The sequence below is a fragment of the Aquarana catesbeiana genome, linkage group LG04, assembly GCF_042186555.1.
Source record: "Aquarana catesbeiana isolate 2022-GZ linkage group LG04, ASM4218655v1, whole genome shotgun sequence".
NCBI classification, from domain to species: Eukaryota; Metazoa; Chordata; class Amphibia; order Anura; family Ranidae; genus Aquarana; species Aquarana catesbeiana.
In genome coordinates, this window is record NC_133327.1 from 287,741,211 (window position 1) to 287,759,947 (window position 18,737).

The 18,737-nt window shown below is 44.5% G+C and overlaps 1 protein-coding gene across 1 annotated transcript in view; it reads right to left on the bottom strand.

Moving 5' to 3' along the window:
* Positions 1 to 18,737, bottom strand: part of LOC141139987 (glutathione S-transferase 3-like) — a 49,676-nt gene that overhangs the window by 26,279 nt on the left and 4,660 nt on the right. Inside the window, exons 2-4 of the mRNA XM_073626668.1 lie at positions 3,776 to 3,877; positions 3,647 to 3,698; positions 946 to 1,078 (exon numbers count right to left, since the gene is read on the bottom strand). Coding sequence (XP_073482769.1) covers positions 946 to 1,078; positions 3,647 to 3,698; positions 3,776 to 3,862 — 272 coding nt within the window. The 5' untranslated portion in view covers positions 3,863 to 3,877. The remainder of the gene's footprint in view (positions 1 to 945; positions 1,079 to 3,646; positions 3,699 to 3,775; positions 3,878 to 18,737) is intronic.

Below are 18,737 nucleotides of genomic sequence, written 5' to 3' on the forward strand. Positions count from 1 at the left end.
ACCTGCCGCAGTATAATGACGGTGGCTGGTCGGCAAGCGGTTAAAGAAGAGGTGGACTTGATTTTTGTTTACACATACCCATGTATAATTTTGTAAACTTTAATTTTTGATCCCTTACCCTTATCTCCTAGATTGTAAGCTCTAATGAGCAGGGCCCTCTGGTCTGATTGCTCCTGTATTGAATTGAATTGTAACTGTACTTTCTGCCCTTGTGTTGTAAAGCGCTGCGCAAACTGTTGTCGCTATATAAATCCTGTATTATAATAATAATAATGATAAATGAAAGTGCAGTTTGACATCTTTTTGTTTGCCTTCTTATGATTCTATATTATTTGTTATAGTAGGTCATATCACAAATACTGTATATATTTTTTGATACCCAAACAATGATGTTATCATATCGAGTTCAGGTGAGGTTATTATATGCATATATTGATCCTCTACATAGAGAGAGTTGTGATAATCACAGCAGTCAAATTTTTTCAGAAACATAAAAAACAAAACATAAAAAAAAAAAAAACAAAACAGGGCAATCTCAATGGAGACAATAAGGCCCCATGCACACGGGTGCATTGGGGCTCTACAACATAAATTGTTGGCATATTTCCCCACCTGGGGACACAGCTATTGTTTAGTAGCTGCTCATAGTAATACGGGGGAGGTACAAAGCCTATAATATATGCTGTACGCCAAAAAGCACTTGGGTACGTGAGCCCTAAGGGTCTCAGCTCAGGCCTAGTTTTGTTTTAGAGATCCATGTGAGATTGCACCCTGATAGCCAATAATAGTTTCTTTATGGTTTGGTAAAAGTGACAGTAAAATCACAAGCACACTGGATAGACAATATGTAAAAATTGAAAAATAATAATTTGTAACATTACCACAGTTAATGATAAATGGTTAGTCATTAACTTAAAACTTTCCTAGGTAAAAAAAAAGTCATACAGCAATCTTTCCTTCATGTTTTTCCCATACAGGTCATATTTTGCAGCCATATACTGCATTATGGCTCTTGATTGTACAAGTCTCATTCCATCCATTTGCACCATTGGGACTTGCTCAAAAAGTAATGCTCCTTCTGAAAATATAAAACACAGGTTAAAATATGCATCACCAGTACAATAATGGGTAAATGACAAAGGTCAGAGTAATAATCAGTCAAAAACTTATTTGTGGCCACATCGGGTTTGCCAGGATGAACAAATAAAACAGCTCAGCAGGCATAAATGTGATTGTTTACAGATATTTGGCACCTCCTGGCATGTCAAAAAGGAGAAATCATTTGGTCATTAGGAAACATTTTCTTTTATTAACAATTGGCCTTTAGGACCATATTATTCAATCCTACTGACCTAAACAGAAGAAGTGATCTTAACCTCTTGTTGCCCTTGTAACACATATTTTTAGCAGCAAAGTGGATGGGCTTTAATGCCAATATGATGGGTGGCAGAGCTTTCTGTGTTGAGAGCGTGCGCTGACTCCCAGCATAGTGACTGAGCTGTCAAAGACCACTCCTGGTCTCTTCTAATGATCATGTGACCACTGTGACAGCCAATCACAGTGGTCATGTGATTAGACAGTCCTTCCCGCCCTTGGGCATAAAGACCCTGTTAAAGGGATGCCGGGACTGGGCAGTAAGGGGCTAAAGGCTAATTCCACCTTTTGCAAAAAAAATAAAATAAATACACTCATATTGAAAAAAAAAATTGCATGAGTAACACCCTGTAGCTTAGGCAGGGAGCTCCTCACACATTTACTTGCCAGGAGTAGTTATCCTGGTTGATTGATAGAGATCTATTGATTTCTCCCTAAGTTTGGGCTTGTTGCACTTTTCTCTTCTATCACTAGGTGGCCGGGCAACCCAAGGTCAGGTTATGGGTATATGGGGTATCTCAGACAATGGACAGGGGTTTTCTTGAATCCCTTGGCCTGCAGGGAGCACCTATATATTTAGGTGGAGTCAGGTGATCTGTGTTCTGTGCCACCTGGACAGCTGTCTGGGTGGACGTGTGTCATATGTCCCGGGCTGCTAGGCCAGAGATTGGGCCTATCCCGGGGGCATCTAGCTGCCAGACTGTGTGAGGGCCTATCCAGAAGTAAGAGGGCAGCACAGGGTTGGAATTCCAACCAAAAGTGACGGTTCTGCCGGCCGGAGAACCTGTTGTGGTCGGAGCTAGAAGGGGAGCTGTCACCACTAAGGGACCAACCACCTTTACTAGGGACCACAGTGAGTAACTGAAGCAAGTACCGGAGCAGTATTCTCACGAAGCGGGCACGGTGGAGAACCGGAAAACTTCAGGAGGTGATCAAGTCAGGGACCCAACCAGCGGAGGTGACACTTGCAGAGCAGCCTTGTGTGTCAAATCAAATAATAAGGATGAACTGCGCTAAAGGTTGAAATATTATACTACAGAAAGTATATCAAACAATATCAAATTTTGAATTTAGCAAAAATAAATAAATAATTGTGATCATACAAAATCAATTAGGGTGACATAAAATATAAAATTAAATGACATTGAACAGAGAAAAAAGTCCCAAACCAAATCGATATCCAATAGTGATTAACCAAAATCAATAATAATGACATAAAATATGAAAAAAGTCCCAAAACCAAATCAGTATCCAATGGTGATTAAACAAATTCATCAAATGGCACCCAGTGAGGAATCCACCACCTGCAGGAATACACGCTTACCAAAGGCAAGCTATAAGACAGCTTGTATATGGATATCCTTTCGATGGAAAACAGCCCATTCGACCTCCTCAGTTTCTTGTGTGTCAAGCCAGGGACCGAGCTGGTCAGCATGGGTGAAGCTCTAGGGGTATGTGGAGTGCCAAGCTAGGGACCCAGCAGGGAAGCGTGGGTGACGCTTGAGGGAGATACCACCGCAAAAGATTGAAGGAGCTCAAGGGATTCAGAGTCAGTGAATCAGAGGGTCTAGTGAGAGACCGGGAGTTTAGTGTTGAAGAACTACAAGAAGCAGTTGTAGTGAAGCCGAAGGAACTGTTACATTTGTGTTAGGAACTGTTAAAGACTGTTTCTATAGGAGACAGCATTCCTGCATGTGCAGATGTGGCACCTTGCTGGGGCTCTTCCTTGCACGGCTGTCTTCCTATTGAGATCTCGGAGTATTACAATTAAATCTACAACTACGTGTCCTGGCCCTAACCCTCTTTCCCCCAAAAATACAAAAGGGACCGTTAAAAGAAATAAAACCTCTTTTACATGTAAGAAGTGTCTGGCGCCCAATGACTTTTACCATCTTTGCACCCACTATGCCTCACAACCCACCACATATGGAAGGATGTCAGCTATCTTTGGCCTTGGAGGTCCTCATTAAACTGGAAGAGACTAAAGACTTTGCTACACATGTCATTTTTTTTTCATCCAAAGCATTGCAACTGTGATCAATGGGTGGGGGATGTAGACTGTGACTCTGGTTCATGCTGTGCAGGTAACATGGTCATAACATTTTAGCTTTTAAAATCAAAAGGTCATCTCACTGAGAGGAATGTAGTAGTAGAAAACGAATACGAATTTTGCTAGAGATTGAGTTCATGATCAAAAAATCGTTATGTACTGTATGTCAGTGTTATTAAATATGGTTTTGATCTAGTATATAACATTTTTAGTTAATCATACCTTTGAGTAAGGCTTCATACTGCTCCCTTGTTTCTAACATTTCTTCTTCAAACTGCAGAAAAATGCAAGTTCGTTAACAACTTTGTAGTTATGAAACTATCAGTCATAAATAATATAAAACACACATACCTCAATTCCAGCTGCTGCAAGCAGCCAACGGATGGATTCCATTCTACCTCTGCCATCAAAGTAATAAAGTTTGGGTTTTCCAGACATCTTTCAGTTCTTTCACTGTGTATAAGTATAATCTCTGGGTAAGTCATAGTAAAATCATATAATAATGTACAAAATTCAAACTACCAGTAATCACTTACATGAACACAAGTAAACATCTGTTCTAGGGAATTAACATACCTCCCAACATTTTGAGATGGGAATGAGGGACACCTACTAGCAAACGTATGTAGGCATAGGACATGCCCCCTGCCACACCCCCTTAAAGCAGAATTAACCAATAAAAATGGTTAATTAAATCCACAAGGGCTTTATTTTTAGCACTTCTATTCCTTTATATTAGATTTTGAAATTTACAAATGCAGCAATTTAGAATTTGGATGAAAGGTTTGGTACTGGGAAACACTTTTTGAAAGATAAAAAGTGCATTTTATATACAACTATATAGATCAGACCAAAATGAGGGACAAATGAGGAGGAAAGAGGGACAGAGGGAGTTATGGAATAGATAATAAGCATGAGAAGCACATAGATTGCCTGCAACATGTAAAGATCTTTACAGAGAAAATATAAGCAGGCAGCACAGGTGGCCTTAAAGGAAAAGTAGAGTTTATTTCTAGCAATCGCATATTTTCAGTTGCTTTTGCAGTGTATACAATCATTTTCTATATGAATCTCACATTTCTGCATGCTTTCCCTTCTATATTTTTGTCATAACCGTTGAGACTTGTAAATTAACTACTTTGACTGAGCCTCATTCTGCCTATTTGCTTAATGGCCGTGGAGACAAAATAGCCACATAGGGAGTACATATTTTTAAATGAGTCAGCCAGCCCATAGACTTGCATTGTGTGAAGGGTCAGTAAGGCTCCATTCACACTTGACACTTTACACTGCGAATTGTCATGTAACTTTGGACATCAAAGTTGCATGAAAAGTCGCTCCCCATGTTTTCCAATGATAACCATTCATATATACGCGACTTAAAGTTGCAGCAACTTCAAAGTAGTTCATGCACTACTTTGGTCTGACTTTCATGCAATTTGAGGGCCAAAGACTTCAATGTTAACCCCCAGAAGTTGCATGAAAGTCATACCTGAATGTTATACAATGCAATTTGTGTGCAACAGTTGTCCATTATCGCTGGTCAAAGCCAAAGTCGTATCCATGATGCACTTATCCAAAGTTGCCTCCAAGTTGTATTAAAGTTGCACTCCAAATTCAGCACTACTTTGGAGTCGTACAAGTGTGAATGGAGCCCTAAGCAGAACCATTGTACAGCACAATGAAGCAGGAATCCTGTCCCTATGTACCTATGTAATTACAAACTATTCATTGAAGGAGGATTTTGTAAAGTCTTTATATGTATTAAGTACAACAAGCCGATCTCTTTAACCCATCTATCTAAATAAATAAAAAAAAAAACATATACAAGTCCCTACCCAGAAACTCTGTTGGGTTCTAATTGTAGGTAAGTATAGTAACAAGTCCTAGTTGCAATCTCAGAACACCCAATAAGAGGATAGTATGAGACCGGTCTAAACTACGTGGCTGACATCCTTATGATCTGCTAAGTGATTTAATTGCAGGACAATACTGGCGTTTTTAGACTTCTTATGGCTACCAGTGGTCCTAATACAATATTTTGACCATGGAGAGCCATGTAATAACTTTGGCATCCTTAAGGCTGGGTTCACACTATTGCGAATTGGATGTGGATTTCTCTGCATACAATTCGCATGTCAGGAGATTGTAACTGGCTCTTTATGGAGCCGGTTCACACATCTCCAGAGTTGCTCTTGTGCGAATTGCACAGGGGTCCTGTGCCTCTTTTGGTCTGTTTCAGGTCCAAATTCAGCCAAAAATTTGGGCTAAATTCGGATCTGAAACTGTGAACAGGAATGCACCGGACCCCTGCTGAGAGCCTCTCCATGCTGCAGTGTGAAACCAGCCTAAAGGGGTGTAGGGTATAAATTTGCTCTTTTATATACCATTTAAAACAGTTTGTTATATCTGTTCAGTTCAATGCAAAAAATACTTGTTGATCCTGCCAAAAATTCAGTGAATGTACAACTTTCTGTACAATTTGCCTGTGCAGTACTGTTGTCCGTTACCAATATTAACAGTCTTTCGCAATTCTTTCTGTGGACTTCATAGCACCCCCCTCACATGTTACAGAAATGAGAACGGGAGGTGTTCTGTAGCTTTAACACACTTCCTAACCTAGAGTTACAACTCTGCTCCTCCACAGATACAATACAATGTGTCACAAATTAGCTTTGCTAATCTTTTGTAGTTCCCCAAAATGCAAAACTGATCTGTTACTTGTAGTTATACAAAAATATGGTCTGGTCTTACCTCCTTGCTACACAGGACTGGAAGATGTAGGTGTTGCCACATCTCACCTGCTGATTATTATAGTTTGCTTCATGGCCACTTACTGTCCAGCCTTCCAATCTTCCTCTCTATTGAAACTGTGCTCAGGGTGCCATTAGGTGCTTGAATAACAGGTTGTGCTGCAGGACCATCTAGTGTTTCTGAGCTGTCCAGACTAAAGCCTCGTACATACGATCGGATTTTCCAACGGGAAATGTTCTATGACAAGCTGTTGGCAGAAAATCCGACCGTGTGTATGCTCCATCGGACAATTGTCGAATTTTGCGCCAACAAATGGTTTTCAGATTTTCTGAGAACAAATGTCTGTTGTTGGATTTTCCGAGCGTGTGTACACAAGCGTTGGACAAAAGTCCAAAGTACAAACACGCATGCTCAGAAACAAGGGCGAGCCAGAAGCGGTCGGTCTTGTAAACTAGCGTTCGTAATGGAGAATTAACATTCGTGACATGGCAAATTATGAAATCTCCAAATGCAGAGCCCATTCTCTTCTTATTTAATGGGGATAATAATGAAGCTGCTTTGGTGGTGATACTGATGGAGTTATTGCAAATGTAAATGTAAAATGTAACTGCCTACTCCCAAACTGTCATTTGAAGTAAAATACATAGACAAGTATTATTCTACACAATTTTTTTTATTGTGCATTAAAAAAAAGAAAACAAATAAAATTAGACATGCTATCTGCCAATAGAACTTCACCAAAAAGTGCATTCTATGCATCCAAAAATATAGAAAATATACCAAATCAAATCATTATTCAACCAAAAAAATAATGTCAAAGCAATAACTCCAAGGCCAATAATAAATAACACGTGATCTCCTCCGATTCCGCAACATGTCTGGTTGACGAACGGCCGTTCAGAAACAAACTGAAAAGCACGAAATGAAAAGTGCGAATTGAAAAGCGCTAAATGAAAAGCACAAAATGAAAATCACAAATCAACACTCACCAAACTTCTACTAACACGAAATTAGCAGAAGGAGCCTAAAGGGTGGCGCTAAAGAGCTGAAAAACCACATAGTATGTCACTGCGTTCGTGATTGTTGGCCAACAATTGTGTGGCCGTCTGTATGCAAGACAAGTTTGGGCCAATGCCCTTCGGACAAAATTCCACAGTTTTGTTGGGCAACAATCCGATCATGTGTACAAGGCTTTACAGTTTCTATGTTCCTGAGCACTCCTGTGACCCCAGTGCTTCTTTTATTCTCTTGTTCCTGTTTTTCAGCACCCTAGTGCTGCAAGAGAAATGCACTCCTATGTTCCTAGATTCTAGCATCTCAGTGCTCCAATGTATTTAAGTCCAGTGTCCTGGTAATCCTCTAGTTCCCATGTTTCTGTCTCTGTTGTCATCAACCTTAGCACTGTATCAACCACACTTGTCCGCTTCCTGCCCTGACCTTTGGCCTGTCCCCATTTCTAAGATCATTTTACGATTTAGTACTTCCTTCTGGTTATTTGCTTGGTCAGCTCTGTCTGCAGGGGTCTGTCTGAAACCTGAGAGTCGTACTGTAGCACAGTCCATAAACCCCGGTTTTTCCTGATATTTATTTGAGTGTTAATTTAATTAGAGAGGGTCCGCTTCTGTAATATGTCAAAAATGAAAACTCAAACCAACACGCCCTTCTTGAGTTCTCACCACTGCGCTCAATGCCAGACAGAGGGATGTTAACCCCCTATAAAGGATGTGAAAAAGAATGTGAAAAAAATGTGTGTAAAACAAGTGTGTGAAAAAAACTAATGGAGTGAATCCAAAGCTGCCACTTATTATATAAACAGTGCAAAACTTCCTATTGTTTCCAAGAGCCCAAATGCGACCCCTGTGAATCAATATAAGTGGCGCTAAATGACAGTGATTAAACCATCCAATGCTCAAAAGTGATCTAGTGCATCTATCTAAAAAAGGGGGAAATTAATGCGTAAAGCAATCTATATCAGAAAAAGCACTATTCATTATACAATATAACAGTGAAAATTGTAACAGTGTATATGAAGGTATGCCATACACAGAGCAATTTCAATTGCAAATGAAATCAAAGGTGAGACCAGGTAGTATAGTCCATAAAAAATCCATAGACAGACCACCGTGCAGGAAATGTGATATATCTGGAAACAGTCCACCAATTCACTTAGTGTCAGTAACTCCACTCCCCTTGAATTCAACACTCACCGACTCAAAATGCCTCACACTCTCGTGTTTTGGCAAAAAAGCATGGGTGTATAGTTGGTCAGCTGAGGGTGTAAGCTCCGAATTCCTTATTTCTCCCAGTGTCACCTCAATGCATAGAAAAACTCAACATAGTGTGATACCGTAAAACATATAAAATTTATTAAACTTAAAAATCTTCAATCATTGCACTCACAAAAAAAGCTCTTGAATCAAACCAAAATGACACTGCAAAACAAATTCCAACTCAATCCTCCTCTGTGAAACGCCCAGCACCACTGTGGAAAGAGGGTCGCGGCGGACCCCCAAAGAAAAGGGTTTGATGGGTTCTCACCCCTCTCACTGACGCTTTGCTGGTGTGGATCTCCTGCTGACCTGCAAGCCCAAGACGCAGCTCCTCTAACGCCTTCAAAAGCTCTCGCCGGTGTCCGGAGATGCACCGCAACGTCCCGTCCTTCACTGACTGTTAATAGTGGATGCCGTACAGCCACGCCCCGACATGTTTCGTCATACCTGACTTCCTCATTTCTGTAATGGCTATAGTACCTTTGCCAAGGTTAAATACTTTTTAAAGTGGTGCGCTACATTAAATCATAAATACCACGTTTAAAACCAAAATTGTGTTACATGTAATAAATATGCATAAAGACTCAATAAAGTGTGTCCAACATACAAGAATTGATTGATTGAAAAGGTGTTTCAATCAATCAATCAAATCAGTCCAATGTGTAAGTGAGAAGGTTCCACCACCACTGTGATGTTGCGAATCAAATACACAGTTAAGAAATTCCAAATGGTGCTCTGATAATAAATGCAGGATGTCCCACATGCATTAACCTGATCCTTCTTCAGTGTGATCCACCACCAATCACTTTCCGCACTAACCTTATTAAGATCACCCTGTGCTTTCCCCTTTAAGGGGTCGCTAATGGTCACTCCAATCCTCCAAATATTTCTCCAGGAATGATGTCATCATGCCACCAAAAAGGAGCGACCCAAATACTGGAGTTTGGTGATGCTGGGATCTTTCCCTTAAGGGGGCATGTACCTGCAATGGTACCCATTTGTTTTTAAGGTGGTGCACTGCTGATAACTAGTGCACTAACATTTGACATTTGATGGTGGAGAGTTTACTTGGCTTATTGGATACATATTGGGATTCCTGGAGAAATAGTCGGAGGAAGGCTTTGGAGGACTGGAGTGACCATTAGTGACCCCTTAAATGGGAAACCACATGGTGACCTTTATAAGGTCCAAGAGATAAGGTGAGCACAGAGAGTGATTGGTGGTGGTTCACACTGAGGAGGGATCATGTTGGTGCACGTAGAATATCCTGCATTTATTATCAGAGCACCATTTGGAATTTATGAACTGTGCATTTGATTAGCGACATTACAGTGGTGGTGGAACCTTCTCACTTACACATTGGACTGATTGATTCAAATACATTTACTTGAATGTTGGACACACTTTATTGAGTCTTTATGCATTAAATGTTTTACAATTTTGGTTTTGAATGTGGTGATTATGATCTTGAAAAAGCATAAATCTGAAGTTGGATGTGAGAACACATTTTAGTGCATTGCAGCAACACTAATAGGGCGTACACACGGTCGGACTTTGTTCGGACATTCCGACAACAAAATCCTAGGATTTTTTCCGACAGATTTTGGCTCAAACTTGTCTTGCATACACACGGTCACACAAAGTTGTCGGAAAATCCGATCGTTCTGAACGCGGTGACGTAAAACACGTACGTTGGGACTATAAACGGGGCAGTGGCCAATAGCGTTCATCTCTTTATTTATTCTGAGCATGCGTGGCACTTTGTCCGTCGGATTTGTGTACACACGATCGGAATTTCCGACAACGGATTTTGTTGTCGGAAAATTTTATCTCCTGCTCTCCAACTTTGTGTGTCGGAAAATCCGATGGAAAATGTCCGATGGAGCCCACACACGGTCGGAATTTCCGACAACACGTTCCGATCGGACATTTTCCATCGGAAAATCCGACCGTGTGTACGGGGCATAGGTAGATCGAAAGACATTTTTTTAAGGTTTGTTTGGAAGAGAGTTGGTACTTCTTAGGTTGCGCAGAGATTTTCACTTTTATTTTTGCCATGGTTTTTACATTACTGCTCTTATCTTTATGAAAAGATGAGGTTGTATAAATATGAATTTGACAAAAAAGAGGGTTTATATTGCAGCTTTCTGGATCGGCTCCTCCTCGGCAACATCTTGGAGGCCTTACCCAGACCCCTGCCATGATAAAGACGACCTGCCTGTAATGTGACCTTTGGGCTCTGATTGTGGCGCTGTCCTGGCACCAAGAGTACTGCATTATCCGCAGACCGCTTTACAGGTCCAGCAAATTTCAGATGGTTCAGGAAATTCTCTTTAAGTAAGGCTGGCTTCTGGGGGTTTCTTCCTATCACTCTAATTAGAACATTACTAACGTCCCCCTGTTTTCTCTAATGCATCCCAAGGAGATCTCCCTCCATTGTTTAGATTTGATATGAGCTGTCTGAATTTACCTCTCAGTTACATCTTCTCTTGGACTGACTGACTCTCTCCTTAGTCATTTCAGAAGCTCCCCATAAGGGAAAAATTGCCTCTGGTTCCACCATTTCTAGGTGGCTCAGGCTTGCTCACTATTCAAACCTTTAAAATTCCAAAGTTTACTCCTACTACTGCTTTTCCACAAATCTGAAGCATGATGGGAGTGGGAGGCGTTATATTTGGCCAGCAAACAGCTTTTTTGTTCCTTAGTGTCCAGGTCTCCTGTGGGCAGCAGCATAGCACAGTCACCTAATAATTCCTTCTGACAATGGGGTTTATTTACTAAAGGTAAATAGTCTGTGGACTGCAAGTGCTCCCACAAGTGAACTTCACGTGCACCAAAAGTGCAGTTGCTCTAGATCTGAGGGAAACATGCAATGAAAATAAAAAAATGCATTTTTGCTTGCACATGATTGGATGATAGAAATCAGCAGAGCCTTACATCTTTTCAGAGCTTCACATCAGATCTAGAGCAACTGCACTTGCAGTGCACTTTTAGTTCACGGTATATTTGCCTTTAGTTAATCAACCTCAATATGTCCATTACAGTGGAACTAAAGGCAGTTTATACTCCCCTTTCCTCCAACAATCCTGTCCCTTGCAAGCATTGGCATCTTCTCCTGTGTGTCAGTTTTTGGCCATCTTCATTGGTCAGCGCCAAGTGACATCACTTTTGCGTATACGCAGGAGGCTGTCATTCCAGAACACAAGTATTGGGCCAGGCACAGTAAGCTGAGCTGTGCATGCACAGCTCAGTTCAGTTCACATGAAAGGGGATGCTGGAATCAGGCAGGTAATTATATATATATATTTTTTGCAGAACAGACATTGCAAGCAGCTTGCTTACAGCAAAATACAATGAAACTTTAGTTCTGCTTTAATGAACTCCAAGGAAAGGATTTTGTGTTTATTTAAACACCCTAAGCATACTACTGGAGAGGAAGATAAAGAGCTGCTTTCTATTGTAATGGTCATGGTAGAGATAATAATTGTGTGGGTGCAAATGTGTGCCTATACTGAGGCTAATCTGCATGAAAAGTTATGAATACAGTGGTTATATAAATGTGATATATACATGGGATTAATGTAGTGTATGTATACTGGATGTATTTCTTAAAAAAGGATTAGAGGCTGCAGGTGCAAGTGGATATGTCAGTTCACTGAGTGGATTAATGAAATCCCTGCTAAAGCTTTTACAATAGAGAGTGGTTTCTTTTCTTCTTAAGTATGTTTATGATGCTGTCAGTGGATTGCCAGAGAGCTTGTGCTTATTTATTTGGGGCAAGGTGTATTTTAGCAGAAAAAGTGGCTTCTTTTTTAAAAATCAAAAATCATCTTATTTTTTTTAACTGGATGAAATGAGCAAATAACGTGCTAATGAGGCTCCTATTTGTAATGATACCCCTAAATGTACTATACAACAGCAAAGAAAAGTAAAGGTCATTGCCTCATACCCAGTTCCCAATACTGCAATAATACTGTATAACAGTGGCGGCTGGTGCTCAAAATTTTTGGGGGGAGCAAACAAACTGAAAAAAAAAACCCATCAATTGCAGCCTCACTGTGCCCATCAAACGCAGCCACTGTACCATCAAACGCAGCCACTGTGCCATCAAACGCTGCCACTGTGCCATCAAACGCAGCCACTGTACCATCAAACGCAGCCACTGTGCCATCAAACGCCGCCACTGTGCCCATAAATTGCCACAACTGTGCCCATCAAACGCAGCCACTGTACCATCAAACGCAGCCACTGTACCATCAAACGCAGCCACTGTACCATCAAACGCTGCCACTGTGCCATCAAACGCTGCCACTGTGCCCATAAATTGCCACCACTGTGCCCATCAAACGCAGCCACTGTACCATCAAACGCAGCCACTGTGCCATCAAACGCACCCACTGTACCATAAAACGCAGCCACTGTGCCATCAAACGCAGCCACTGTGCCATCAAACGCAGCCACTGTGCCATCAAACGCCGCCACTGTGCCATCAAACGCCGCCACTGTGCCCATAAATTGCCACCACTGTGCCCATCAAACGAAGCCATTGTACCATCAAACGCAGCCACTGTGCCCATCAAGTGCTGCCACTGTGCCCATCAAACGCAGCCACTGTGCCATCAAACGCAGCCACTGTACCATCAAACGCAGCCACTGTGCCATTAAACGCAGCCACTACCATCAAACGCAGCCACTGTGCCCATCAAACGCAGCCACTGTACCATCAAACGCAGCCACTGTACCATCAAACGCAGCCACTGTGCCATCAAACGCAGCCACTGTACCATCAAACGCAGCCACTGTGCCATCAAACGCCGCCACTGTGCCATCAAACGCCGCCACTGTGCCCATAAATTGCCACCACTGTGCCCATCAAACGCGGCCACTGTACCATCAAACGCAGCCACTGTGCCATCAAATGCAGCCACTGTGCCCATCAAACGCTGCCACTGTGCCATCAAATGTTCCCACTGTGCCATCAAATGCTCCCACTGTGCCATCAAATGTTCCCACTGTGCCATCAAATGCTCCCACTGTGCCCCCCACACCCACCCGGCACTTACCCTGTCTCGGTGGAGCAGTGGGTGACGGCAGCGAGCAGTTTCCTCCATGTCCTTTATGTCTTCTCCCGTCCTCTCCTATGATTGGATGCCTGTCACAGTGCCTGTCGCTTCAGCCAATCAGGTGACGGGTAACAGACCTGAGCACCCGATTGGCGGAGAGGCGGTTCAGTGTTAGGAAAGCGAATATTCATTCGCTTTCCTAACACAGCTGAGTGAACTGCGAGCGGCAGGCATGGCGCTCGCTGTTTACCTTTTTTTAATGGCTATTAGAGCCTATGGCTCTAATTAGGTGCTTCAAAAAAAAAAATACCCCGCCCGGTGCCCGAAAAGGGGTCGAACGCCTGAATAGGGAGTGGCAGCGGTGGCCATGGATATATTCATGCAATGGATGAATCTATCTATCGGTGATAGAGGGGTGGCTGGAGAGAGGGGGCGCCGCCGCCAGTCACAGAGCCTGCGAACCCGGAAGCAAGATGAGTAAAAGTGAGAGCGCCTGCTGCGCTGACTTCTGGGTGCGGGAGGGCTTTGTTTTAAGGTAAGTTTAACATAATGTGCTAGTATATGTTCCATACTAGCACATTATACCTTTACCTTGCAGGGTAAAAAAATAAATACAAATGTCCAGCAGTATACAACCCCTTTAAATTATGCAATTACATTTAAATTCAAACATTAGGTGAAGAACAGTGGCGTTGCTATGGGGGTGCGGTCTGCACCCGGGTGACACCCGCCAGAGGGGTGACACCAGGGGCCGGGATTAGGTGGGGGCGGGAGGGGCTCCAGTCTCGGGTGCAGTGTGCTAACATCGAGGGGGGCGCCAGTGGGTTGCTACAGTGTCGGTAGTGGCGAAACTACCGCCATAGCGACACACGCGGTCGCTATGGGGCCCGCAGCTGAGTTGGGGCCCGATCAGTGGCGTTGCCAGACGGGTGCGGGCTGCACCGGATGACACCCACCAGAGGGGTGACACCCTTGGGTAGCGTAGCGGCAGCCGCACCACTAACACCGCTCGCTGTCCCTCAGCGGCGCGGACTGAAGCTGCCTCCCCTCCTCTCTGTTTACATCCACAGAGGAGGAGGAGCCTGCGCTTGAACCTTGAGGGACACCGCTGTGTGTATCTGGAGTGGAGACTGTCAGCGCTGTTCTGAGGTATTTAGGTGTGTGTCTATACTGCTGGGGGGTCCTGCACTGAGGAGGGGGGGTGTCTGCAATGCTGAGGGGTGGTCTGCACTGGGGGGGTGTCTGTACTGCTGGGGGGGTCCTGCACTGGGGGGTCTGTACTGCTAGGGGGATTCTGCACTGAGGGGGGGTGTCTGTACTGCTGGGGGGGTCTGCACTGAGGGGGGGTGTCTGTACTGCTCGGGGGGTCTGCACTGAGGTGGGGGTGTCTGTTCTGCTGGGGGGTCTGCACTGAGGTGGGGGGTGTCTGTTCTGCTGAGGAGAGGGGGTCTGCACTGAGGTGGGGGGTGTCTGCACTGAGGAGGGGGGTCTGTAATGCTGGGGGGGTCTGCACTAGGGGGGGTGTCTGTACTAAGGGGGGTCTGCACTGGGGGGTGTCTGTACTTATGTGGGGTCTGCACTGAGTAGGGTCTGTAATGATGGGGGGGTCTGCACTAGGGGGGGTGTCTGTACTAAGGTGGGTGTCTGCACTGCTGGGGGGGTCTGCACTGAGGGGGGGTCTGTACTGAGGGGGGTGGTCTGCACTGGGGGGATGTCTGTACTGCTGGGGGGGTTGGATCCTGCACTGAGGGGGGTCTGTAATGCTGGGGGGGTCTGCACTAGGGGGGTGTCTGTACTAAGGGGAGTGTCTGTACTGCTGGGGGGTCTGCACTGAGTGGGGTCTGTAATGCTGGGGGGGTCTGCACTAGGGGGGTCTGCACTAGGGGGGTGTCTGCACTAAGGGGGGTGTCTGCACTGAGGGGGGTCTGTAATGAGGGGGGTGGTCTGCACTGGGGGGATGTCTGTACTGCTGGGGGGGTCTGCACTAGGGGGGGTGTCTGTACTAAGGGGAGTATCTGTACTGAGGGGTGTCTGTACTGCTGGGCGGTCTGCACTAAGGTAGGGGGTGTCTGTACTGATGGGGGTATGCATGTGTGTCTTTCAGGGGCTGCATACTAGGGCTGGGGAAAAAATAGATTTGAATCTTGAATCGAGTTGAGAGGTCAAATCGATTCAAATTTTCAGCAAATCGATTTTTTTTTTTTCACCAGGACTGACGCTGACACCTCTCCGGTCCTGAGGAGCTGCGGGCAGAAGTTTTTGGGTGAGGCCGCGGCTTTGGCCTAGTCCATGAGGCCGGACGCCGCAGACTAGGCCGAAGCCGCGGCCTCGCCTAAAAACTCCTGCCCGCAGCCCCTCAGGACCGGCGCGGTGTCCATAAAAAAAAAAAATAAAAAAAAAAAAAACTCGATTCGAATCGTGAATCCAGTTTTTTTTGGAGAAAATAACCCAGCTCTACTGCATACAGTATACTGCATACTTCGAAATTAATATACGCTGTTGCCTGGGTACTGTGCCACATGGGTGTGGTAATCTGTTGTTCAATGGCATAGTTCATTTTTTTTTTTTGGGGGGGGGGGCCCATACAACATTTTGCTATGGGGCCCTGTGATTTCTAGTTACGCCCCTGAGTGTCGGCGATCACTAGCACGGAGCATTTGCCAACATCTCCTGCGGGGTGTCCCCGTGTCTCCAGCGCAGTGATTGCCGACACTTTAGCAGCTGCATGTTAGCAGTGTCAGAGCGCCGAGGGAAGGTTCCTGCAGGTTCCTCCTCTGCTTTTGGCGTATTTTCTGACAGGAGGAGGAGCCTGGGAAGGAGATCTCCCGCTGCTGAGGTCCCAGTAACTGATAACCGGTAAGTCTATGCTGGGGGCAGGGAACTGAGAATTAGTGCAATAAGAGGAAGAATTTATGCTGCGAGGGATTAAGAGTTTTTTTTTAATGGGAAAATCTGGAGTACCTTTGTATTGGGGTGGGGGTTGTGCTTGTAGGGGGGATTTTTACCGCATCAGGTGACACCAACCCTAGTGATGCCACTGGTGAAGAAGGAAGCGCAGCATTGTATATTTTATTGTAATATTTACAAAGTGTTTATACTGGTTATGGCTTATGTTTATATGGTTATTAAGAGGGGAAAAAAGGGAGGGGTGGGGGGGAAGATGGAAGGGGGAGGAGAGAGAACTGGAGGAGGGGTGAAGGGAGGAGAGAGAGAAGGGGGGGGCAAGGGGGGAGAGAGAGAAAGGAGGAATCCAGAATACATCAGAGAGTACAGAGAGAATAAAGAGAGGAGCTCTTGCAGTAAGTCTCTTCCTGTGCACATTCTCCAGATTACCTTCACCTGAATACATTCTTCTGCTTCCCTTTGCTCATTTCTCCTTCTCTGCCCTCTCCCCAGGGCAGCCGGGTTCTTTCTCCAGGCTCCAGCATAGCTCCAGTACTCTTCTCAATCAAAGGTGGTGGCTTGAGAAGGGCCCACAACAGCGCCCATTGTTACAACAGCGCCCATTGTTACAACAGCGCCCATTGTTACAACAGCGCCCATTGTTACAACAGTGCCCATTGGCTCAGTAAGCAGCAGGAGGCGGATCAGCTCCTGCTGTTAACTCTTTCTTGTCCTGTGGCTTGCCGGCAGCCGTTTCTATAGTATGAGGCTGCTGGTTCCTTTTTGTTGCTTCTATAGTCAATGACAGGACAGGAGGGGGGGAAGCTGCAGGGTGCTCCTATACACATAGAGCCACTGGGTAAGAAGAGCTGCAATGTCAGGACTGTGAAGCTGGAGAGGAGGGAGAGCACAACGCACCTCCCGGCTCCTTTCCTCTCTCCTGCACGGCAGCCTATTTTGCAAATAACCTAGGGGGACTCCGGGACACCACTGCCTAAACTCCTCCCTCCCTTTGGGCACTGCAGTCAGTGCCTCTGCCTTACATGCTTAAAGTTAAGTCCTCCTCCGCTCTGAATGCTGGGTCTCTGCCTCTCTCCTCCTTGTGACGTCACTGGTGGCTAGATGCCAGACGAGCCGTGGCTAGCAACCAGTTTGGGCAGTGAGCCAGGGGCCAGTGGTGAAGGACCTAAGGCTCGATTCACATCTATGCATGTTGCTTTTGAGCGTTTCTGCAGTGTTTTTTGTGGTGCTTGCCGCGTTTTTGAGCAGCGTTTTGCGTTTTTTTTTTTAGACTGTATACAGTCTAAAAAAAAAAAAAAACACCAAAAACGCCACAAAAACGCTGTACTTGTGTTTTTTTATGCTGGTCCATTGAATTCTATTACATGCAAAACGCTGCATTTTGCATGAAGAAAAGTCCCTGACCCTTTCCAAAAACGTAGAGGTACAGAAATGCATTGATGTGAACATGTTCCATAGGAACCCATGTTAAAAAATTCCCATGCATTTCTGCAAAATGAAAAATGCATCAAAAAACGCGTTAGTGTGAATGGAGCCTAAAGCAGTCTCCGCCAGCCAGGATCCCACCCCAGGCTGACAGTGAGTAACAGTGGTGATACCAGGGCCATTTTAAGAAGAGATCTCTGTAAGTGCCTTGCTGTCTAGTCACTGAGGAGAGCCCCCTTCATATGGCACCCATGGCACTTGCCATATCTGCCATACCCTGGATACGCCACTGAGTGGAAGCCATTGTATCTTGCTGCTGTCAATCAAATGCTGTGAGGAAGTAGCTGAAGGCAGGGCCAAGCCGTGCTGTGTGTGTCTATTGGACGCACACAGCCTGACTCAGAGGTTCGGGCTGCTCTGTGCAATTGATACTTGTTCATTATATATATATATTATATATATATTTTTTTATTTATTTAGGGAAAAATGTGCCTTTAGAACCGCTTTAATTACTAATTGTACTAACACTTACAGGAAAATGTGTAGGCACACACACAATATATTTAAAGGATAATGTCACCTTTTGCACCATGTTACACCCCCTTCCTGAACAGCGTGCAGGGGCTCTTCACCTCTGAACCTTGCACAGCTGTGTGGGTGAAGATCTCTTAACGAATAAACCACCCACTGAGGCAGACGGCTGCACTAGTAGTCCATTGACACGTCATCCAGCTCTCTAACTGAAAGTTTGTACCTTGGAACGAACAGAGAGCTGGAGGGAGAGCATGCTGGAGCCTGTCATTGTACTTGCTATCCACTGATCACAGTTGCAATGCTTTGCAGGCTAATTTGCAAAAAATATAATTTTGTGCATTTGTTTTTTTTTTTTTTGTGAAA